We start from the raw sequence: 26,204 nt of genomic DNA, 5'->3' as shown, positions 1-26,204 counted from the left end.
CGGACATTTAAAAGTGATGTGCCCAAAAAGTGATCGGCGTATTAGTGATAAGGGACAGCATTATTTAAGTGATAATTCGGAGGATGAGTTCTATCACATTCAAATGCAATCTAGAGGTAATGATCCTTATTTTGTTGACATGGAAGTCGAGGGGTTAAATATAGAAATGGAAATAGACACAGGTAGTAAAATATCGGCAATTAGTGAGCAATTTTATAAACGGTTTTTTAAGAATAAAAAATTGTTAACTAATCATTCACGATTTCATAGTTACAATAACTCACGAATCGATCCTCTCGGATTTCTCTCGGTCGAAGTATGCTATCAAGGCATGAAAATGCAGAACCAATCTTTGTACGTAATTGAAAATGGTGGTAGGCCGCTACTAGGTCGCGATTGGATTAGGGCGTTCGGTGTTAAAGAGATTAAACTGAACCAAATAGTGGAGGATCCATTCGTGAAACAATTGTGCAAAGAATACCCAGAAGTGTTTACTGACCAGTTAGGTACGTGTAAAAAAACTCTTAACTTAGAAGTGAGTGATTGCTCGGGTGTGTATATGCGGGCGCGGCCGGTGCCGCTGGCGCTGCGCGCGGGCGTGGAGCGCGAGCTGGCGCGCCTGGAGCGCGACGGGACCATATACAGGGTGAGTCATTCTGATTTTGGAACTCCCATTGTGCCCGTCATTAAAACAAACGGAGAACTTAGGTTGTGCGGCGATTATAAAATAACAATTAACCCCAAGTTAAAGCGGGACTATTATCCTTTACCGCGTATTGAGGAGTTATTTGCCAACTTAAGTAACGGACAGGAGTTCACGAAAATAGACCTGAGGCACGCATATGAGCAGGTAATGTTAACTGAAAATTCACAGAAATACACCACCATTACCACACATATAGGTACTTTTTCTTACCGCCGCACACCCTATGGTCTTTCATGTGTGCCGGAAAAGTTTCAAAAGTTAATGGAGGAGACGTTACGGGGGGTACCGGGCACAGTGGTATTCCTAGACGATATTTGCGTCACGGGACCGGACCGCCATACACACCTCCGCAACCTCAGGATGGTACTTGAGAGGCTTAGGGAAATGGGGTTAACTGTAAAAATGGAAAAATGTAAATTCCTTCAAGAAAAAGTGCATTACTTAGGATTTATTATAGACAAAACCGGTTTACACCCGGACCCCGCTAAGCTTGAGGCCATCACAAGTTTACCGACGCCTACGGACGTCACGCAATTAAAGAGTTTTTTAGGTCTCTTAAATTATTACGGTAAATTTATTCCGAACCTTAGTACCATATTACACCCCTACATGCACTCTTAAAAAAAAATGTTAACTGGTCATGGAACAGTGATTGTGAACAGGCTTTTAACCGCGCGAAAAATATATTGATTAGTGATCGCGTTTTGGCGCACTATGAGGAGGGGCGGGCGCTCGTGTTATCAGTGGACAGCAGCGCGTATGGCGTCGGCGCCGTGCTGGCGCATCGGTACGCGGACGGCAGCGAGCGGCCCGTCAGCTGCGCCTCGCGTACGCTCAACGACGCGGAGAAGAACTACAGCCAACTCGATAAAGAGGCCTTGGCCATATTTTATGGCGTGACTAAGCATCACCAATATTTGTTTGGGAGGCAGTTCTTACTTCGCACGGATCACAAACCGCTTATGTATATTTTTGGGGGAAAGAAAGGCATCCCTCAGACGGCGGCCAGTCGATTGCAGCGCTGGGCAGCGCGGCTGGCGGGCTATGATTACAAAGTCGAATTTGTTAGGTCCGCGGACAACGGTCCGGCGGACGGTCTGTCTAGGCTTCCATTGTCTCACGAGAGCCGCCCCGCCTCAGAAGCGTCAGATTTTAATATGTTAGAGTCAATGCCAATTAATTTTAAAGATGTTGCTAGTGAAACAAAAAAAGATCCATTGTTATGTAAGATTCTAGGATATATAATGTTTGGTTGGCCATTTTCCCTAATTCTGAGGAAGAAAAACCCTTTTTTATTCGTAAAGACGAATTGTACGCCGACTTAGGGTGCATTTTATTCAAATATAGGATCGTGGTTCCCGCGAAATTACGGGCGGATATACTAAGGGAAATCCACACGGGTCATTTAGGCACTAACAAAATGAAAAGCCTAGCTCGAAATTATATTTATTGGCCGAAGATGGATGCAGATATAGAGGAGACGGCGCGCGCGTGCGCCGCATGTCGTGCCGTGCGCGACGCGCCCGCGCACGCGCCGCTCCATCCTTGGGAGTTTCCTTTGTATCCGTGGAGGCGACTGCATGCCGATTTTTTTGATTGTTCAAATAAACGATTTCTTATCGTGATCGATGCTCATTCCAAATGGGTAGAGGTGTTGCCTATGTCAGGAACGACAGCAGGGGCGACAACAAAAGCTTTCCGTTCTATATTTGCGAGGTTCGGGTTGCCCTCACAATTAGTCACGGATAATGGCCCACCATTTTCCTCAGAGGAATTTAATAATTATTGCGCAAGAAATTCCATAAGACACACCACATCGGCGCCATACAGACCGCAGGGAAATGGAGAAGCGGAAAATGCGGTGAAAACCGTAAAGAAAGCTGTCAAACGGGCAGTTATCGAGGGGGTAGATATTATAGAAGCGTTGAGCCGGTTTCTGTTCCAATATAGAAACAGCGAGCACGCCACCACGGGCGTGGCACCGGCCGTAGCGCTGCTCGGGCGGCGGCTGCGCGGCCGCCTCGACGCGCTGCGCCCCGACCCCGCGGCCGCGGCGCGCGCGGCGCAGAGCAAGCAGGCCGCGGCGGCCGGCGGCCACTACCGCCGGTTCCACGTAGGACAGTCTGTTTTAGCTCGGGATTATACACAAAGGGGTCAAAAATGGGCTGAGGGTCAGATAACAGCGACCACAGGTCCAGTGTCGTACAAAGTGGACGTTGGAAACGGTTCTATTTGGCGGCGTCATCAAGATCAAATTATTTCGGTAGGGGGTAATAATCCTGCTAGGTACTCATTATCGCGCGCGAGCACTTTACCAGCGGACACCAACTCTGGTGATACTGATGGCGCCGGTGGGGAATCGAGTACGGAGGTGGCTGTGAAACCCGCGGGGGTAGTTGACGAGGCCAATAGGTATGGCGCGGCCGACTGCACTGAGGCAGTCGAAGGGTCAGATGCGGAGTCTGACTACGAGTACGGGAACGCGGCAGATATTGACAGGCCACCGGGGAACGACCTGAACGAGCCCCTCGCGAGCCCCACAGCCACATCCGCTCGCAGCATTCGAGCCCAGCGTAGGGCTAATAAGAAACTGACCGTATTTAACTAGATGTAATAAGAATAAAATAAAAAAAACTACCTATGTAAAACTCGTTTGGTAGTAAATGAAGCTGAATGAATTATTACACCAGTGTGTAATTATTCATCATGTATTACTTATATTTGTTGTGCCTTCAAATTAGTGATGGGAGGGATATATGTATAGGGTTATTAGTAATTGCTTTAATTGTCATTGTAGATATGTGCAAGAGGCAAAATTTTGGGAATTGCAAAACCTATAGACCTTCACTTTGTTATTGTTTACAAACGATGTCTTGATTTGGTGGTGGGATGTGCAGGGTATGCCAACAATTGTAAAATGTCGGGTAGACCTACAATAAAGTCAGTTAGTATCCAGCCTGCGTTTTACTTAATACTTTCCAGTTATAAGACATACTTTTCTATCCGTTCAAAAGATAATACGGTTCAATATTAGTTACATGTACCTGACACAACAGTTCACTAATGTAGCAAATTTTCTCGTTAATATATGTAGGAGAAATCCCTCCCTTAAATAAATTGAGCCAAGGTGAAATAATCCTGCCTCTCCAACAGATTATCGGGCGGAGTTCGTCCATACGTTACCATAAAATATCGCTCCCTTTTTGCGGTAAAAGCACCCGAGAGTGGCCGGATTTTCTACAATATGGATATACCTAATTTAAAGGCACTTTGTAAACAAGAGGCAATTTAGGTAGTAGGTATCTTATGTGATGTAAAGGGGAGAGCAGGGACATAAGTAACAGTTTATTAGTTATTTGTTTTACAAGGGGACAAAGTTGTTGTTTAACCGCACGTGCCAATATTGATACCCGAGCAAGCGAAAGATTCCAAATATGAACCGCGAGCGAGTGGTTCAAAAAGTGAAATATTGAGCGTTGCGAGGGTTTCAAGGTACGACGGTTAAACAAACTTTGCCACACAGTGAGACAAAAAAGTTTCACCACATTAACACGAATAAAATACTGACTATAAAACATTTAACTAAATCAAATCCATCAATTTATTATTTTTTTGATAATTATGATTCAAAATTATCATTCATAGATTAAAATTTGTTTGAAATTACTTTGCACTCTTGTGGATAAAATGCAATTTTGTTCTGTTTTCGAATAGTAAAGAGAGCCAGTTGGTGTTGTGAAAAACAAATTAACGAATATTGAATAATTTTATTATACCTTAGACGGGATGAATCCAGTTTGAAAACTGGCACTGATAATGTTTATACTGCACTTCTTACTTAGTTCTTATGCTATTTTCATAACAGTTAAATTAACAATCTCGATATAATTATTATCGAGATTATAATTTCAATACAATTTGACTGTGACGTATACGGGATACGGGACAATATTCAAGTAAGACTTCACAGAATCTATCGCAGAATAATTCTAATACTTACGAGTATGTTGAATTATACACACACTTAAGGCACTCTAAGAAGTAAATATTTTAACTTGTATTTTTAAGTCCCAACTACGGCAACTACTATTATTACGAGTATAAACTTGAAATAAATGTCATGCACAAAGTGACCACTGGCCTCCAAGTGTCCCGAGCTGGAATCGAACCAGCGTTCTCCGTTTACCGGACGGATGCCTGAACCGCTCGGTCATCGTGTCACCAAGGCAAAATTCTAAGTATATAACAATTTCCGAAGGCTCGAGTTGGCATAGACATTGAATACTGACACTCAACGAAAAGCCTGTTCGAAATCTCACCAAAATAAATGTTGTAGGCTGTAGAGATTTACTTACTCTTTTTAGTTTTCAACCCAAGAGAAACACGCGATCAACCTTTTTAACGAATTCTATACGCAGCCTATCCACATCACAAGCCTTGTGAAGTGGCCTGGAGCCGGCGAAGTCCCAGGGACCATGGCTCCAGAACAAATACAGAAAAAAAAAAAATTAAAAATCACAAGCCTTCTTGAACTTACTGAGATAACCCGTGTAAAAAAGTGGTATAATATTTCTGTCTGCCGCATGCACCCTGAATGGTGGGCCAAAATGGTTACCTAGTGGGACCCACGGAACACCGTAGTAGTCTAGAGCCAATTTGGCCACAAGTCGTCTCCTTAACGATTTTCGTCGACATCTCTTCTAAATACCTAAAACAGGTATGGATATGTTCCTCGTTCTCTCCAGATTACGAATTGACCTGTTTTAGTTTAAGGAGGGGGGGACGGGTCGAGAAAAAGGGGGGGAAAGATGGCCACCGACCATCATAGATATTTATTCACATCTCGAGTCCTACGGCACCAATCTGTTCGTGCGAGGTGTCATTTGAAAGCTTATTAAACCTACTTTAATTGTTTTCAAATAACTATGCTCATAAAAGTAACCGTTTAGGAAATATTTGAAAATATTTGTTTTTTTATCGCGCATGAATTGCACAAGTACTAGTAAAAAATGCGTCTAACTCAATAAACAATAACTTTACCGCAATTGATGTTATTATAAAATTTTTGCGTCTATTCATGCTCTTTCTAAAAATATAAGTTTTATTGGTATATGATAATATATAACCATGTAATTAAGAATTTTGTTTGGCAGGGGTTATCCTCCAGGTCGCATAAACGGGCGCTGACCGTAGTAAAGTATTCAATATTTTTGAGGTCTTATTTTACGGATCCATATAGGAGAGGTATCGTTTGAAAGATAATTAAACCTACTATAATTGTTTACACATAACTATAATATTAAAGGTAGCTGTTTACATAATATTTGAAAATATGTGTTTTTTATCGAGCATGAATCGCACAAGTACTGGTAAAAAATGCTTCTAAGTCAATAAACAATAACGTTACCGCAATTGATGTAATTATAAAATTTACGCCACTATTCATGAGCTTTCTAAAAATATAAGTTTTATTGGTAAGTGATAATATAACCATTAAATTACGAATTTTGTTTCGTAGTGGTCACTCCGCCGGTCGCATAAAAATGAGCGCTGACCGTAGTAAAGTATTCCAATATTTTTAAGTTCTTATTTTACGGATTCATATGTAAGAGGTATCATTTGAAAGCAAATTAAACCTGCTATAATTATTTTTTAATAACTATAGTTATAAAGGTAGCTGTTTACAAAATATTTGAAAACATGAGTTTTTTTTTCGAGCACGAGTTGCACATATACAGATAAAAAATGCTTCTAACTTAATAAACCATAACTTTACCGCAATTAATCCATACTATCCATACTAATATTATAAATGCGAAAGTAACTCTGTCTGTCTGTCTGTCTGTCTGTCTGTCTGTCTGTCTGTCTGTCTGTCTGTCTGTCTGTTACGCTTTCCCGCTTAAACCACGCAGCCGATTTTGATGAAATTTGGAACAGACAATCTTTAGACCCTGAGACAGAACATAGGCTACTTTTTATTTCGAAAAAAAGGGATGAAGGGGTTGAAAAAGAGGTTGAAAGTTTGTATGGGATTTCTTAATTTTAAAAGATAAAACCATGAAACTTTATATTTTAGCACTTGATAAGAAATCATTAAACATATATTTAAAGTCACATACAGGTCGAACGCGATTAATTAACATTATTTTTACCTTTAAAATAAACATGGTGGGAAATAAACATTAACTAAAAGCGGGTAGATTATATTTATTTGTCTACCCCGAACATTTATATAAATTAATATCGGGTAGTTTTGTGTTGTTTACATCTCCGGTGACATTTTGCTGGGACGTCAGTCTTCCGCGACCACGCACGGCCAGTGCAACCTGGCCGAAACGTTGGGAAAAAAGGTAAAAATAATGTTAATTAATCGCGTTCGACCTGTATGTTTTAAATATGTGTACAAAGCGCGAGAACTTAAAGTGTTATATCATTAAACATCTTGATAAGGGATAGGGATAGGGATAGGGATAGGGATAGGGATAGGGATAGGGATAGCGATAGGGATAGCGATAGGGAAAGCGATAGGGATAGCGATAGGGATAGCGATAGGGATAGCGATAGGGATAGCGATAGCGATAGCGTTAGCGTTAGCGATAGCGACAGCGTTAGCGTTAGCGATAGCGACAGCGTTAGCGTTAGCGATAGCGACAGCGTTAGCGTTAGCGATAGCGATAGCGATAGGGATACGGATACGGATAATATGGGTATCGTTAGAGGGATACGGATAATCGGTCGGCGGTCTCTTACAATCAATGTGCTCTAAGACGATCGTTGTTTGCTTGCTTGAAGATTACGTTTGCGATAAGTATAAGCAAAATGTAAAAAATTGTAAGGGATAATAGAAAAAAGTACTTTTTACCCACCGATCATAGTGTCGAAATACGGGCTATGTGGGATGTTTATAAAGGTTTCCCCAGCGTATATAGAATTACCTACGCTGTGGTCGATGTGTAATATTTCTACAATCATTGCAAGCAAAAGTATTATGTGCAATCGAAATAATCGCAGATAAATATACCTACAGAGAAACCTAAGGATCCAAATGAAAATCTTAATGAATACTTTTATTACGCGGGCGAAGCCGCGGGTAAAAGCTAGTGTTATTATAAAATTTACGCGAAATTTCATGCGCTTTGTAAAAATATAAGTTTTATTGGTGTATGATAATATATGACCAAGTAATTACGAATTTGGTTTAGCAGGGGTCACTGCGCCCTGTCACGATATTGGGTGCTGACTGACCGTCGCCAAATTTTCTACGTTACTCAGATCCTATTTTACTGATAAATTTGTGAGAGGTATCATTTGAAAGCATATTATGCGTACTATCTTTATTTCTAATATTTCAAGTCGAAACTGTAGAAGTTTACAAAATATTTGATTAGTAATATGTGTATTTTACTGTGCATGAATAGCATTGGCATTGATAAGACACGCTTCTAGCTCAATAAATTATAGTTTTCCGCAATTGAAATAATAACAAAATAAACGGAAAATGTATGACTTACACAAAAAATAAGTTTGGTTTGTATTGCATAAACAATTAATTTGAATTTGTTCAGCTCACCTACTGCCATTCTACAATCTTTCTCCTACAGCGTTTTCGTCGCTGGATTGATCATCGACGTAACTATTCATATATGAGCGTTTCGTCGACATAACTTTTCGACTGCGAATGATAGACCTACACATTGGTTCGCCGACACGCCTGTTTGACGACTGAATTTTTCATCGGAGTAACTATTCTCCGAAAAAACTTTTGACCGGCGCACGATTCTCCGACAGAACCTTTCAACGGCAGTCGTTTGGCCGACAATAGTACAGTCAGCTGCAGAGAAAAGGAGACGCCCTGCCATACAAATTTGTATGCAGCTGACTGTACATTACGATACAAGTGTTTTAAATCGACACGAGTTACAAATTTCCTTTTCGCACGAGTATCGCATGACGTTTTTAAGTACACATAGCCCTCTGCAGTTTCCACCTGACAAAAAATGAACCATTTTGCGCACTAGCGCGGCCAAAACGCGCGATAAACGATAAAACAGCAGGCCGTCCCTATCGCACTTACAAATACTGCGAAAGGAAATAGTACATTTCGATACAAGTGCGAAAAAGAGGAAGTTCGAAACGAGTGGCGATAAATTAAAACACGACCGAAGGGAGTGTTTTAAATCGACACGAGTTACGAATTCCCTTTTCGCACGTGTATCGAACGACGTTTTTCAGTACAGATGGACCTCCGAAATTTCGACCTACCATATAATGAACCACTTCTCGCACTAGTGCGTAAAAAAAACACCATCTGTACTGAAAAATATTTTTAGTGGATGCCAGGCTTTATATAGTTAGTTGCCTACAGAGCAAAGAATATACTACAGAGTATCTCAAAATCATAAAGCGTCTACACACTCGCGCACGTGGAACTTTCTGCGTATCAAATCACACACGCGTTCGCCGCGTCGCGCCGCGATGCGCGCGCGTGTGTGGAGGACGCTTAATAGTTGAGTAGGAAGTGCCATACATCGAAAAGAGTTGGGACAGTATTGCCTATGAAGCCTTCATACACAGATAATAGTCAACGAATAGAAAATTATATTAAAAAGTACAACATGCACCTATTATGCTCTTATAGATCTCTGTTTGGCCCAAAGGTTAGCGCCTTCTGGCATTAAGTTCGCCTTTTGTACATTTTTACTGTGCAACAAAGTTAAAATAAATAAGCATGCACATGAGAATCATTTACTTACTAGTTAAATAATTATACCTAACAATATAAAGTTTAAATTAAGTATACAATCATATTTATATTTAATTATTTATATTTAAAATATAAGAAATAGATATTAAAGATATAAAGCAAAACACGTAAATTAAAAATTATAATGCGTCATGCGTAGAGCGAAACGTTAAACGAACATTTAAAAATGTGGGTAGGTTTTCGATGTACAATATTATAATACCCTACCCCTATTACCCGGTAATCAATTGCACCGAGTTACTTTGGCATGTAGTCGTACATTGTAGATGGTGGTCTTAAAGAATTTAATCGTGTTAAAAAAATTGTAAGTTTCCGTTCATTAAAATTAAATTGAGCAACAAAATGAGTGAGTGTGATATTTTAAAGTCGAAACGTGGAAAGGATATTTTAATTTGTGAGGGATATTCGTACCACTTAAATAATAAACGTGACACAAAACACTACTGGCGCTGTACGCGGAATGATGCAGTCCGGTGTAATGTGTTTATAACTACTGAGTTTATAAATGGTAAACATACTGTTCTTTTACAAAACCATGAACATGTTCATTTCCCCGAGCCTGAAAAGCAAATCGAATTGAAATTGAAGTCTTGTATAAAAGAAAAAGCCATCAACTCTATGGATTTACCCTCGCAAATCATACAGCGATGCATACAAGATGTACCATCAACGTCTGCTCCTCACTTGCCAAATAAAGACGCAATGAGAATGATCGTACAGCGAGTTAGAAATAAAAATTTACCAAACATTCCCAGGAATATACATGATATTCAGATTCCCGTCGAGCTTACCAAAATTGAGGACAATCAGTTTTTGATCGGTCATTATATCGATAATAATGAATGTGTTCTCGTGTTCACTACAAATGAAAATTGTAAACTTCTGCATAAAGCCAAATACTGGATGATGGATGGGACATTTCAGTGCGCTCCCCGCCCTTTTACTCAAATCTATACGGTGCATGCTGTGATCGGATCACCACAAAGAACACACAGAACAGTGCCATTAGTATATGCATTGCTTTCGCACAAGACAGAATCATGCTATACTATTTTACTTGAAATAATAAAGAGTCACGCATTGAATAAACTAAATATCCATTTGGCTCCTCAAATTATACTCACAGATTTCGAATTCGCAGCTATGAGTGCTATTAAAAACTGTTTCCCAGACTGTTTAAACAAACTTTGCTTCTTTCATTTGAACCAAAGTATCTGGCGCCATATTCAGGAGGCAGGTCTGGCAAAACAGTACAATACTGACCAAGTGTTTGCGCACAAAATGAGACATCTTGGAGCACTGGCATTTTTAGAGCTAAATGAAATAGCCGATGCGTTTGACATGATAAGAGACGAGGTTATACCAGAAGAAGCAGAAGAAGTGTTAAAATGGTTTGAAGAATATTACGTTCACGGAACAACCAAAATTTCAAAATGCATTAATTCTAAAATGACGTTGACTCGAAGGCCGCCAACATTTTTGCCCCGCATGTGGTCAGTGCTTGATAGCCATATGTCACATGTGCCGTTTACTCAAAACGCTTTGGAGTCTTGGCATAACAGATGGAATACATTATTAGGACGTCGCAAATGGAATATATTTAAGACAATTGCGGAGTTCAAGAAAGAACAGAAGAATACCGAGTGTATTATTGAATGTGTATATTCCTCTGAACCAAATCCTAAACGCAAGAAAACTGGACGTGTAACTTGCCAAGAGAGAATCAATCGGCATGTAGCTGAAAAAACCTAATGGAGACGAAAGAATATTTAAGTGGCTGGGCTCATATTTTTCATATGATTTCATCTAAATAGTTTTTATGATTAAAAAATTAGTTATTTGATCGTGTTAGTTGATTGTGGTGTGACTGTAATGACATTTGATGACACAGAAGATGAACATTGAGTACAACGGGTAGTTCTGGTATCTCGGGCGTGGCGAGGCCTATCAGGTATTTGATTTATGTAGATTATTTATCGATATAAGGGTAAGGATTTTATTACGAAATATAGCTATAAAACTATGATATAATAATTATTATGTAATTAGCAACTGGCTTTGCTTCAAAGTTAATAGAGTTTGACCAAATGATCTTGAGTTCACTTTCTGGTTACCTATATTTTCAATCCTTACTCTGTTGTATGAAATATTATAATATTAATTATGTAACAAGTTGAGAAATAAAATTATGTCCACATAATAGGTAAACGTAACATGGTTAGTTTTTCATTCAAAGTAGTTTTTCTTGTACATCAATATAGATAGGAAAGTATATTTTTGTGTGAATCATTTGTTTTTTTTTATAACGTAAATATGATGTTTTATGAAAATTGATTAGGTAGGTACCTGGTATGTCTAAATAGTACCTATGGATATATCTGATTGTTTTTAATGCAAATTATCGGTTGGTAACCTACTGGATAATTGCGTTAGGTATCTAATTATTTACCTATGCATTAGTTTTTTTATATAGATATTTTTTTTGTTTTTGTAAAATTATATTCTGCAAAGATATTAAACAAAGTGTAAAAATGTTGATAAACATCCTGTTTCTATATGCAGTGTATACGAGTAATAAAGATAACATTTTGTTTCGTTAAATGTGATGTTCCAATAAATGTAGCGATGATGTGAAATACATTGATACAAGTTGATTGTTATAATACTTATAATCTAATGCTACCTACTTACTTTGTTTCATCGTAATGTTTTACTAACATTTATGCAACTATTTTGTGCATAATACTTATCTAACATAAAAATGACTAATAAGTCGGATAAAAATATAGGTAAACTAATATAAAGTTAATAAATAATAATGATCAAGCTTTTGATTTTTATTTTATATGTAGTTATGTTGTGTTATTTGTGTTCTTCCACGTCGAATGATGGTCTATTGTATAATTATATTTTGTTCATTTATTACAATTATACTTAAAAATTGTAAAATTTCAAAACAAATGTAGATACTCGTATTTAAACATTAAAAAAAATGTGTCCATGAACAGAAAAATATCACTTTGCTCCCTCACAGCAGGGAGGAAAAGTGGCACTTTTCTCCGGAAAGAAAAGACCTCTTTCCGAAATGGTGATGTGGAAACGAACTTTTCGAGCACATGTATTCTAATGTACTATTTTATGGGACTGATAGTGACGTACAAAAAAAGTAAAATGCACTAATGCGGAAAAGTACTAATTTCCGCACGATTTTGCTTCATACAATACACACTTTTCGAGCACATGCAGTATTATAGCACATTAAGATACAAGTGCGAAAAAGGAAGTTCGAAACGAGTGGCGATAAATTAATAGTACATTAAGTCTCGACCTGAGAAGAAATGAACCAACTTCTCGCACTGGGGCGTAAAAAAAGCACCATCTGTACTGAAATAGTACATTACGATAAAAGTGCGAAAATGTGTCCCTTCGTCCGTGTTTTAATTTATCGCCACTCGTTTCGAACTTCCTTTTTTCGCACTTGTATCATAATGCACTATTTCAGTACAGGCAGGCAATCATGGTTGCGCGATAAATGGTATAACATCAGGCCGTTCCTTTCGCAGTACATATTTGTAAGTGCGATAGGGACGGCCTGCTGTTTTATCATTTATCGCGCGACCATGCTATCGGTGCAGCACGGGAAGCATGGTCGCGCTATAGACGATAAAATACCGTCTACCGCGCGACCATGCTTCCCGTGCAGATGGTGCTATACCTATTATATCCTATCTCCCTTCGGTCGTGTTTTGATTTATCGCTCCTCGTTTTGAACTTCCTCTTTTCCGCACTTGCATCGAAATGTAATATTTCAGTACAGATGGTGCGTTTTGGCCGCGCTAGTGCGCAAAATGGTTCATTTTTTGTCAGGTGGAAACTGCAGAGGGCTATGTGTACTTAAAAACGTCATGCGATACTCGTGCGAAAAGGAAATTTGTAACTCGTGTCGATTTAAAACACTTGTATCGTAATGTACAGTCAGCTGCATACAAATTTGTATGGCAGGGCGTCTCCTTTTCTCTGCAGCTGACTGTACTATTGTCGGCCAAACGACTGCCGTTGAAAGGTTCTGTCGGAGAATCGTGCGCCGGTCAAAAGTTTTTTCGGAGAATAGTTACTCCGATGAAAAATTCAGTCGTCAAACAGGCGTGTCGGCGAACCAATGTGTAGGTCTATCATTCGCAGTCGAAAAGTTATGTCGACGAAACGCTCATATATGAATAGTTACGTCGATGATCAATCCAGCGACGAAAACGCTGTAGGAGAAAGATTGTAGAATCCCTACTGCGCACCATCATATAAATGGATGTCCACCGTCGTTGCCTTTTTCAGATTTTATTTCACTAATCGTATATTCATAATAAATATAATCTATCACGTATCGAATTTACTTATATACTTAATTGATCAGTAAAATAAAATCTGTAAAATGATGAAAAAATTAAGGCAACGGCGGTGGACATCCGTTTATATGACGATTGACCGTGCGCAGTGGGTATGGTGGACAAATTAACATTAATTGTTTAGGCAAAACTAACAAAACTCATTTTTTGTAAAGGCCATACATTTTGCGGTTCATTTCGTTATTATATCAATTGCGGAAAAATATAATTTATTGAGCTAGAAGCATGTTTCACTCGTATCAGTGCGAATGCTATTCATATACAGTAAAAATACACATATTATTGTCAAATATTTTGTTAACTTCTACAATTACGACTAAAATTATTAAAAAGCAACGATAGTACGCATAATATGCTTTCAAATGATACCTCTCACAATTTGATCGCTAAAATAGGATCTGAGAAATACGTAAAATTAGGCGACGGTTAGCACTTATTTACGTCACGGGGGTGCAGTGACACCTGCTAAACCAAATTCGTAATTACTTGGTTGTATAATATCATACATCAATAAAACTTATATTTTTAGAAAGCATATGAAATATTTAAAAATAACCCGCTTAAAATATTTTTAAATATGTATGAGTCTCACGGGAGTTTTATAGTTAAAATAGCATATGAAATGTTCTGTAAATCTTATCATAACATTATTTGCGGTAAAGTTATTGTTTATTGGTCATGCACCAAGATACAATCTTAAAAATTATGAAAACGGCAACGAAAATGGTCATCCATGTATATTCTATATGACGGTGCGCAGTGAGTATGATGGATAAATTAACATTAATTGTTTATGCAATACTGACAAAACTTATTATTTGAAAAGGTCATACATTTCGCCGTTTATTTTGTTATTATATCAATTGCGGAAAAAATATAATTCATTGAGCTAGAAGCATGTTTTACTCACATCGGTTCCAATGCATATTTTCAAATATTTTGTTAGCTACTACAGTTACAACTAAAATTATTGAGAACTAATGATAGTACGCATAATATGCTTTCAAAAGATTCCTGTTAAATAAAATAGGATCTGAAAAATATAGAAAATTTGGCGACGGTCAGCATCCATACGTGGCCGGGCGCTGTGGCCCCTACTTAACCATATTTGTAATTACTTGGTTATATAATATCATACACCAATAAAACTTATGTTATTAGAAAGCGCACGAAATTCCGCGTAAATCTTATACTAACATCAATTCCGGAAAAGTTGTTGTTTATTGATTAAGAAGCATTTTTTACCAGTAGGTACTTGTGCGACTCATGGTCTATAAAACACATATTTTCAAATATTTTCTAAACAGCTACCTTCATGATTATAGTTATTTATAAAAAAATATAGTAGGTTTAATTAGCTATGAAACGATTCCTCTCGCATATGGATCCGTAAAATAGGACCTCAAAAATATTGAATACTTTACGACGGTCAGCGCCCATTTCTGCGACCAGGCAGAGTGACTCCTGCTAAACCAAATTCGTAATTACATGGTTATATATTATCATATACCAATGAAACTTATATTTTTAAAAAGAGCATGAATAGACGCGAAAATTTTATAATAACATCAATTGCGGTAAAGTTATTGTTTATTGAGTTAGACGCATTTTTTCTAGTACTTGTGCAACTCATGCGCGATAAAAAAACACATATTTTCAAATATTTCGTAAACGGTTACTGTTATGAGTATAGTTATTTGAAAACAATTAAAGTAGGTTTAATAAGCTTTCAAACGACACCTTGCACGAACAGATTGGTGCCATAGGAGTCGAGATATGAATAAATATCTATGATGGTCGGCCGCCATCTTTCTCCCCCCTTTTTCTTAACCCGTCCCCCCCTCCTTAAACTAAAACAGGTCAATTCGTAATCTGGAGATAACGAGGAACACATCCATACCTGTTTTAGGTATTTAGAAGAGATGTCGACGACTTTTTGTAAAAGAGGTCGTTTGGTCCCTGACTATAGAGGGTGCAGGCTTCAGGCAGACAAAAAAAGAGATGGCGGGATGACTTGGACGAATTTTATCCACGCTGGCAGGATTACACATGACAGGGTTGAATGGAAGAAGCGAGGGAAGGCAGCAGTGGAACATTACACCAGGCTAGAAAAAAAAATTACTTGCACAGAATCCGGGGTCGCGGGTTCGAACCCGGCTCGTACCAATGAGTTTTTCGAAACTTATGTGCGAAATGTCATTTGATATTTGCCAGTCGCTTTTCGGTGAAGGAAAACATCGTGAGGAAACCGGACTAATCCCAATAAGGCCTATTTACCCTTCGGGTTGGAAGGTCAGATGGCAGCTGCTTTTGTAAAACTAGTGCCTACGCAAAATTTTGGAATTAGTTGTCAAAGCGGACCCCAAGCTCCCATGAGCAAATGCCGGGATAACGCAAGGAGGATGATTACTTGCACAGAATTAGATTTAGAAGAAACAAGTTCATCTATTTGTATGGCGGCTGAGCCTGTCATATTTTGTACTGAAGTTGTTACTTGCCTGTGATTTTAAATATGTCTCAGGCCCTTGAGTGTTCATAATTTTTGTGTTGTTGCAATTAAATATCACGTAACGAGGCATGCCGCCACCCGCCACCCTCTTCGCAGCATCCCACATAATTAGATTTAGATAGAAGAAACAAATTCATTTATTTGTATTATATAGCGGCCAAGCGTGTCAGAATTTGTACTGAAGTTGTTACTTGCCTGTAATATTTAATATGTGTCAGGCCCTTGAGTGTTCATAATTTTTGTGTTGTTGCAAATAAATATCACGAAACGAGGCATTTTTAATCTTTTTGTTGACTTCTACTTACAAAAATTGATGCCCGAAAGCTGCAAGCTGCGATTAAAGACGGACAACTCAGTGGATTTTACTGAGTTCATTTTTGACACTCTAAGTAGATACGTTTGCTTGATCTATGGTATATATGACATCTGTAATTATTTGACTAAACGAACAAAAATGCTCGCCGTGGGTAAAATTCATTCCACAATTTACCAGCGTGACTCAAAAGTTTCCCGAAACACACATTTAAATTAAACATCTTCAACAGATATGACAGACTTGTTCTTCAAGTTATAACCGCTTCCAATCAGTTAATATTCAGATTTATGTAAAACAGTCCTCTGAGGGTTCCTTGGTACGTGTACGTAATTATTAGGACCCTGGTGGGATAAGCCGTCCTAATTTAGTTTTAGAAGCAGTTATATTGAGTTCTAAGTTTAAACTAATGATACCTACATTTAATTACAACGGAACTTCTTCACTAGTCTATTGGTTGGGACAGAATCGTATAAAATTGTACGAATTCGCAATTCGCAAACTAATGATATTTCTGAACAGATTTAATGCGAAACACTGATTCAAACTTTCACGATTTTTACACATATTTAAAATTGCAAACGGGACTTAATCGCGTATTTACTATGTTTTAAACACTATGTTAAAGATTTAATGCGTATATAGCCCTTTAGGCTCTTACATTTTCTAAGCATATCGCGAGACCATCACTAAAAATTCCCTTTTGCATATTTTTGACAACCGGTCTGATCACAAGGATTCAAATCCCAGTAAGGGACCGTACAACGCTTTGCTTAGTTTGGATCTGTGTGGAGTGTCCACCAACATTTATTTTTATTTAGATTGCTAGGTCTATTTTTTTGCCAATGTGTACTGAAATCAAACCCAAAGCAAGCCTGAGGGTAAAGCCCATGTATAAATAAATGTATGTTTTTAGGGTTCCGTAGTCAACTAGGAACCCTTATAGTTTCGCCATGTCTGTCTGTCCGTCCGTCCGTCCGTCCGTCCGTCCGTCCGTCCGTCCGTCCGTCCGTCCGTCCGTCCGTCCGCGGATAATCTCAGTAACCGTAAGCACTAGAAAGCTAAAATTTGGTACCAATATGTATATCAATCACGCCAACAAAGTGCAAAAATAAAAAATGGAAAAAAATGTTTTATTAGGGTACCCCCCCTACATGTAAAGTGGGGGCTGATATTTTTTTTCATTCCAACCCCAACGTGTGATATACTATTGGATAGGTATTAAAAAATGAATAAGGGTTTACTAAGATCGTTTTTTGATAATATTAATATTTTTGGAAATAATCACTCCTAAAGGAAAAAAAAGTGCGTCCCCCCCCCTCTAACTTTTGAACCATATGTTTAAAAAATATGAAAAAAATCACACAAGTAGAACTTTATAAAGACTTTCTAGGAAAATTGTTTTGAACTTGATAGGTTCAGTAGTTTTTGAGAAAAATACGAAAAACTACGGAACCCTACACTGAGCGTAGCCCGACACGCTCTTGGCCGGTTTTTCAATTATATTTTGTACGAGATAGGTCGGATATCTAAATGAACATTGAATAAAAACGGTATTTAATGTCGCGGAGTGAGCGTGTTTATTTTCCCGTTTTATTTGTTTTTCATTGCGATGGTCGTTTGATGGAAATAAATAGGAAGACAATTTAAATGAATGTTGCGTTTTTTGACGATTGTGCAAAGGTCTCCAAAATTATTGCAGTATCGCTCGTTAATATTTTTATTTTCTGTGGATTTTTCTTATATTTATTAGCGGTTTCTATCTCACTATTCTAGGTCTGGTACAGTCAGCCAAAAAAGTGGTTTACCACTTTTCGACCTTATGTGTTTGAAATAGTCTAAAAGTGGTAAACTACTTTCTTGGCAGACTGTACCTAGTCCTGCAGTAGTTCTTTATGCTAGCGAAAAAGTAGCATGTAATGGTTTTTAACCCGCGACGCTAAAACGAAGTTTGACGTGTCTGTCTGATTGTCGGTCTGCTTGTTTGTTTGTCTGTGTGTGTCTGTCTGTGGCATCGTCACGCACAGACAGACATACACACAGACAGACACGTCAAACTTATAACACCCCGTCGTTTTTGCGTCGGGGGTTAACTATAGCGTCCTTAGTTCAAATATATTTATTTCTCTAAGATTACAAATCACTTAAGCGAGAAACAAACAACATTTAAGTAATTACATAAATTACAAGTAAGCCATAAGCGAGCAAAACATTAACTAGCGTCCTTAAGCGACACTTTTCTTTACTTTTCCTGTAAATTAAGAAACTTGAAACTCTTACAGTTTCCCGTAAGAACAGATTTTCCTTTGTTTATTTTATTTTTAAACTTTAGCGAGACAGCTTATTTAATTAAATTTAACAAGCATTTTCTTCGTAAAGCTAATTAGTAAAACATTTTGTTAGTTTTTCAGTTATAGACTAATTAGTGTTCAGACTAAGTTAAGTTTATACTCGTATTTATAATCAGACTTAATTACGTTAATAAATAAAGGATTAAAAGATTGTGGACATTGAATTACTTTCATCAATGTTTTCTTTAACATCTTTTTTCAACTTTTTTCTAATTTTATTTAAAACCTTTTATCAGCAAAAATGTTTGCTACTCACCTTTTATTATTATTGGACATTATCGACACAGTATTTAATAGGTATAATTAAAATAGGACATTTGAACTTAGTTCATGGCCAAAAGAAAAAAAAACGGATTTAAATAGTATTATATCTTGACGACCGGTCTGGTCTAGTGGTTAGTGACCCTGCCTGCTGCGCCGCGGTCCCGGGTTCAAATCCTGGGCATTTAATCGTGTGATAACCACAGATATTTGTTTCTGAGTCATGGACGAATCTATGTACGGTCAACCGGGGTGGCTTTAAAACGCAGGGGCTACTTTGAAAAACTACTAAATAAAATGTTTTACTCACTCAAAGACTATCTGACATAATGTATACAGGGTGGCTCGTTCAAATCAGTCAGTATGGGAAAGTCTGAAACTATAAGACATACGAAGATCTGTTCCTAGGAACTATGTCACCGATTTTAATAAAAAGAAAAACTGCATTCATGCATTGAAAAAAAAAAAAAAAATTGAATACTGTAAAGGTGTTCACTTCGAACATCTACTAAAATTTAATTATGTGAAAACAATGCATTTTAGTCATTTTAAACATCATGTTTCATTGAGACATTTACAGCTAAGACCTACACAATCGATATTTGAATAGAAAAAAATGTATTTTTTTTTTTCAAAACAACAAGGTTCGATTACCCAGCTGGGTACAGTTTGTTCCTTTTTTTTTTTTCAAATGTATCAATGCAGTTTTTCTTTTTATTAAAATCGATGACATGGTTCCTAAGAACAGATCTTCGTATGTCTTATAGTTTCAGACTTTCCCAAACAGACCGATTTGAATGAGCCACCGTGTATAAATACTTAGGTATTGTAGTGAATACTTAGTTTAAGAACAATATTTGCATGCTGTTTGTGGACGGTTGAATAAGGAGAACATTTTGTATATGTAACACCTGTAATCTGACCCTATCCACGCAAATAAATGATTTATGATTTGTGATTTGTGATTTGTGATTTGTGATTTGTGATTTGTGATTTGTGATTTGTGATTTGTGATTTGTGATTTGTGATTTGTGATTTGTGATTTGTGATTTGTGATTTATGATTTATGATTTAGTTTTAAAGTCATACTGGACACTAAAAGGCTGGCTTCGGATCGACCAAAGCGGAGACAACTTCATCAAGCTACAACCACAAGAGCCCCGCTCTTAAATTGAATACGTTACGTATATCGTATGAAAATTCACATTCACAGTAGATATAATGGCTCTTTGAAGTTTCTTCATAGACACATTACGTAGATATTATTTTAGGAAAAAATATCACAATAATGTAATGTAAAAACTTTAAATTATCTTTTAGGTGGCTAGGTTTTTGAATAACATCATCTTTTTTGTCAAGTTTTCCTAACAAGATAGGTTTTTCAATTCCATTTTTTACTGAAACTACAAAACAAACTTAATACAAGTCTGCCATTTTCACAGACAAGTTTTTAATACAAAACATTTCACCTGATATAGTTGTAAAAACATTCCGAGAAAATGTAGCAAGATATTTTATTACGAACACTATTAGCTGTTCAATTTAAAGCCTTTTTCTCCTTTTATAGAAAAATACGTGGTCTTATTTTCTATTTCGAATTCGCTGCGAAGCCTGTGACAATTTGTTACTTATAAGTTTTCTGCGTTGTGTGGCGTGTTTCTTAGAATTAGTTTGTTTTGTTCACACTTTTTGCGAAAAAATCTAGTCTATATTTGTTTTTTTTTTTTCAATCTTTATTAGCGATGGTATAAGCGGCGCGATTAAAATTGAAATACCTAATCGAATGGACTTGGTTTAAAAAAGGAATGGCATTTCTGCGACACGGAACGCCACCGAAACGCCGCAGAAATGTAGTCTGCCTTTGTCGCGCCAATATGCAAGAGCGATAGAGATAGATATCTACGAAAGAGATATTATCGTGAGCGTTTCGTTAGCGTTTGTGCATTCGGCTACGCACACAAGGACGGCCGCTGAACGCACCGCCTGACCGCGCTGCATGCCGCTTACGTCCAGTCCTCAGCTTGTCCACGATTTGCAATTTTTCAGTAATAAAATTTAATTACCCCCCGTGTGGTGACGGGTTAAGAATTTCACCACCCCCTTTCTTCCCGTGGGTGTCGTAGAAGTCGACTGTGGGATATGGGTTAAATTGTGGCGTAGGCGAGAGGCTGGCAACCTGTCACTGCAATGTCACAATTTTGTTTTATTTCAACCCCTTTTTGCCAAGAGTGGCACTGAAACTTGAGTAGTTCATGTGCTCTGCCTACCCCTTTATGGGATACAGGCGTGATTGTATGTATGTAGGTATGTAAAATTTAATTAAAAATACAAGTGACCGAGGCTGGTCTGTTCCTCCCTCAACAGATTGGCATTGTAATCGAAGAAACGCGAGATATGGCACATTGTAATTTAATAGCTACTTGGGAGTTGGGATACAGTGTACTCCTATTCTTAAATTAAAAAGGGACTCAATCACGTAAAACTTACGTTTATATTTAAACCGACGTTTCGGACGTGACATTATGTCCGTGGTCACAGTCAGACTGGCGGGGAGTTGTATCAACATCTTCTAGCTGTTCGAGTTTTTCGAACTACCCGCACTTGATTGTCATTAGTCACTTTTAAATCAATTTACAGTGTACTCCTATAGGTAGGTTAAGCATAGCTGGGCATTAACTCGTTAATCCGTTAATCGTTAATTAACGAAGTTAACATTTCGATTAACGGATTAACTTTTAAGTAAACTTTAAAAAATGTTAACGGATTCGTTAACTTCCGTTAAATTTCATAGAGTCCGTTAATCGTTAATCCAGCACCCCAAGCGGCTCGATGCGCCGCGAAAACCACGTTCTTACTGCTACTGTAAAAACCCGTAGTACGGCAAAACCTAGGTTTTATCGGTAAAAGCAGATCCGTCGGTTATAAACAGTCTAAAGACCAATTGGCGACTTTGGATCACTTATTCGAGATCTTCTAAATCTTATTAGGCGTGCTAGATCGATCACTAACCTGGGAATGGAGTGCAATCATCAGGCATGACAGACAAATCGCGCAACCGACGCATCGAGTTAGAGTCCGGCGCGGGCCTTAGATTACTCTACCAAGTTAGCGTGGCCCACAGCATCGAGTTGTCATCTCAAATCTCAATCTGAAGAACCGACGCACCACGATCGCGACCGCATGAATGACCCAATAATTACCAATCCGAAGTAAAACCTAGGATTTAGCCAACCAGCGGCGGTAAAAGCCCGAAGAGATCGTAATTATTACATTTCGGTTTTTTACCGATTGGCGACACAGGTTTTAATGGTTTTTGGTGGATACTTATAGTAAATAGAAATACATAATACCTACTGTGGAGTCTCATTTTTATGAAGTGTTAACGGATTATCGATTAACTTTAACTTCCGTTAAATCTACCGAAATGTATCGTTTTAATGATTAACGAAGTTAACTTTTTAAGTAACGGATTAACGATTATCGAAGTTAACTATTTGATTAACGGTGCCCAGCTATGAGGTTAAGTTAAATTTAAGTTACTTCTAATTTTGATTTATACATATTTGCATTTTCATTGTTTTTCTGTCTTTAAAAAATAATTTAAAAAAATACAGCGTTAAGTATGTCAAACCAAGTAATTTGTTTCAGGTTCAATGGGTCCCGGGGTACCCGAGAACATCACAGTGACGTTCTTAAACCCCACCACCGTGCGAGTGTCGTGGTCCACCACGGCGGACCTAGTGGAGAAGTATGACGTCACTTACAAGCCTTCTGACGCGAGGTAAGGAACGTCCGAACGGCTATGACCACAGTAAGGCTAGTAGTAACACTCCGAACAAACGTTCGCCGCGCGGTATGTATGTGTGCGTGCCGTGTACAGTCAACCAATGTGTGGCCTGTGGAATGTACAGTGGCCTAGGGTTCTAACCCTAGGCCACTTTACAGCCATGTCAAAATGACAAGCAGTATGAGATTTCTTACAATCTGATTTATAACGTCACTGTGACATAGTTCCAGTGACCTAGGGTTCCAATTGGTTGACTGTACGTACGCAATATTCTCATCATGAATGATTCTCATCCGCTTACATGTGTGTTGCGTACGTAAGGATCGCATACATACATACCGCGCGGTGTAAGTTTGTTAGAAGAGTTATTTATTACTGACCTTATACTGTGATATTATGTCTGTGCTCTGTCTGTTACTTTGCAAAGCTTGGCCAAGATTAGGAATTATATAAAAAATGTTTTTTTTTTTACTATAATTTCACTGTTCCCAAATTATCTAAAAATTAAATTATACTTACATTAGGCACAAAAGACAAATTCCGATATCGCGATTCAGTACAATTCTCGTGAATTAACACAAACAATAACTAAAATAATATTTTTGAACGTCATATTATGACGTTCAATGTCATAAATGGGCCATTTTTGTTAAAGTTTTTTTTTGGATTTGGAATTTTTTGTGGTTTCCACTCAGAATCGCGAGCTCTTTCAATTCTAATAGGAGAAAAGAAGTGTCCAAAGGTTTTTTTCCCATTCCGTTACCATTTTTTCATACATTTTGTATGGCGGTAACGGAATGGAAGGTTGGAAAAAATGTATGGAAATCTTGGGACATTTTTTTCCTCCTATCAGGATCGAAAGACCTCGCGATTATGAGTATTAATTACGTAAAAAATACCCATGTTACAAAAAAATGGCCCAAATTATGAACAAAACTCGTAAGATAATATGAAGTTATTTCTATGTATGTGATCGTGATTTTAGAAAAAGCTCATTTGTTCGCTGAAAATTACTTTAAATAACGATTTATTTCAAATCGATAGCACAAATAGTTCTTGATATAAACACTTTCGAAACCGGGCTCTACGCGGCGCTACGACATTTTCGCTACATACGGGGAAACCCATGTAATCGGCTACGCTTCTACGAGCGGTGTGCCCGACAGTCGGGTTCTTGGTAGCGAAAGTGTTAAGTAATGTGACAGACAGACAGACTGATAGACAAACAGTATCGAACCATAAAGGTTATTCTAACTTTTTGGTACGAAACCCTAAAAACATCATTGTAACTAATGTAGACTCACAGTTAAACAAACAATACGTATCAAGAAAATGTCAAAGTAGGTAGCTCAAAGAAACATAACACCCAAAGTTACATAAAAACTTTTCGAACAAAACTTTCAACGCTAGTGGCCAAGAATACAGTTGTAGCAGAGGTCCAAAGTGGAACTTTGTCTGCTTATTGTTTCCGGCCTTGGGCGGAAAATGTACTAATTACGTGCCCGAGCCGTTAAGGAGGTTATACACTGGTTTTGAAACATAGATTTATTATATACTCCGCAAACGATGTCAATTTTATTCAGTCACTTGTAATATTATAAGAACTTATTCCCGTTTTTTTATACATTAAATATTACCACAAATGTACACTGTCATCAATTTAGTTGTTGTGATTAACATAACAAAATTCAAAAACTTTATAGTATGCTAAAAATGAAATATTATTTATAGAAGTCACTGAACTAATTGTGAACTCAGTTTGAGGAGTACAAGCTATTGTTTAATTTTTTGCTCGTTTTACACCCTGTATGAACTAGAACAACTCTCTGTTTCGGAAGAAGTATTTGCTTAGGTTAGGATAAAGACAATTTTCAAAACCCAAGTACATTGTATAATCTCCTTATTACCGACAAAATAATAATGAAAACATCATTTTTATACGGCCCGTCGTCGGCACGGACTCATTTTGATGAACAATGAAATATTATACTCCACTAATTAATAATGCTTTATTACCAAATTACGCTAATTGAACCGTACAATTTATGCAAAATGTCTGAGGTTTTTGGTGCTGAATTTATTTCATTTTGCTTTATTTACTACGTTCTTTATTGTTGTATGTGGCTTTTACAAAACTGTTAGGTTGGTAGCTCTGTGATCTATAATAGAACTACTTCTCGGTATGTTATTGTGGCCATTAACTAGAAGTAATTACCTTCATACTCATAACTGTAATCATTTTTAACCCCCGACGCAAAAACGACGGGGTGTTATAAGTTTGACATGACTGTCTGTTTGTCTATTTGTTTGTCTGTCTGTGTGTGTGTGTCTGTCTATAGCATCGTATCTCCCGAACGGATGAACCGATTAAGATTTAGTTTTTTTGTTTGAAAGCTGAGTTAGTCCGGAGTGTTCTTAGCCATGTTTCATGAAAATCGGTCCACGATGTCGGGGTTTTTGGAAAATTTTAATTTTGTGGTTAGGGTGGGAAGGCAACAAAAGGGACGCCCGGATTCTGGCTAAAAATAAAACACAACAAGCTGGAATTCCTCAGATATTTACCGAGAAATTTAGCCTGCCTGCCTGCCTCAGATATTTACAGTCAACAATAGGCAAAAAATTGAATCAATCAAAAAATATATCGTCGGGCGTATCCACTCGGCTACCATCGCTTCAAAAATACTGGGGAAAAATACTCGTACCCCTTTCCCATGTACAGCCAGTTCGCTTTTCACTATCGAGGTATGTTCACATGAATACCTCTGAGAGTGACTGCAGCAATATTCAAAACTACACGATTTTTAAGTACAAAGCTTTTTTTTTTTTTACTTTAACCTGGCCCCGTAGCCGAATGGCATTTCTGCGACGCGAAACGCCACCGAAACTCCGCAGAAATGTAGTCTAGCTCTTTTGCGATAGCGATAGATAGCTATGAAAGATATATTATCGTTTGTAAATTCGGCTACACACTGTCCCGTCACGTGGCTGTCTGTAATCAAATCTTGCAAGTTAAATTTGACCCACTTCCCGGTTTCTGATTGAGCTGAAATTTTGCACACATGTGTAAATCACGTGACAATGCAACATTGTGGTATCATGGAGCTGATCTGATG

General features: G+C 37.8%; 1 protein-coding gene across 2 annotated transcripts in view; it reads left to right on the top strand.

The window, feature by feature from the left end:
* LOC125230172 (fibronectin type III domain-containing protein 5) overlaps positions 1 to 26,204 on the top strand; it is a 308,743-nt gene that overhangs the window by 159,835 nt on the left and 122,704 nt on the right. For both annotated transcript variants that reach the window (XM_048135227.1, XM_048135225.1), the window contains exon 3: positions 22,953 to 23,085. In XM_048135227.1, the coding sequence (XP_047991184.1) occupies positions 22,953 to 23,085 (133 nt within the window). The remainder of the gene's footprint in view (positions 1 to 22,952; positions 23,086 to 26,204) is intronic.

This window comes from Leguminivora glycinivorella, chromosome 10, assembly GCF_023078275.1.
Source record: "Leguminivora glycinivorella isolate SPB_JAAS2020 chromosome 10, LegGlyc_1.1, whole genome shotgun sequence".
NCBI classification, from domain to species: Eukaryota; Metazoa; Arthropoda; class Insecta; order Lepidoptera; family Tortricidae; genus Leguminivora; species Leguminivora glycinivorella.
The sequence above is the reverse complement of the archived record's forward strand: the minus strand, read 5'-3'. Positions and strand labels throughout refer to the sequence as shown.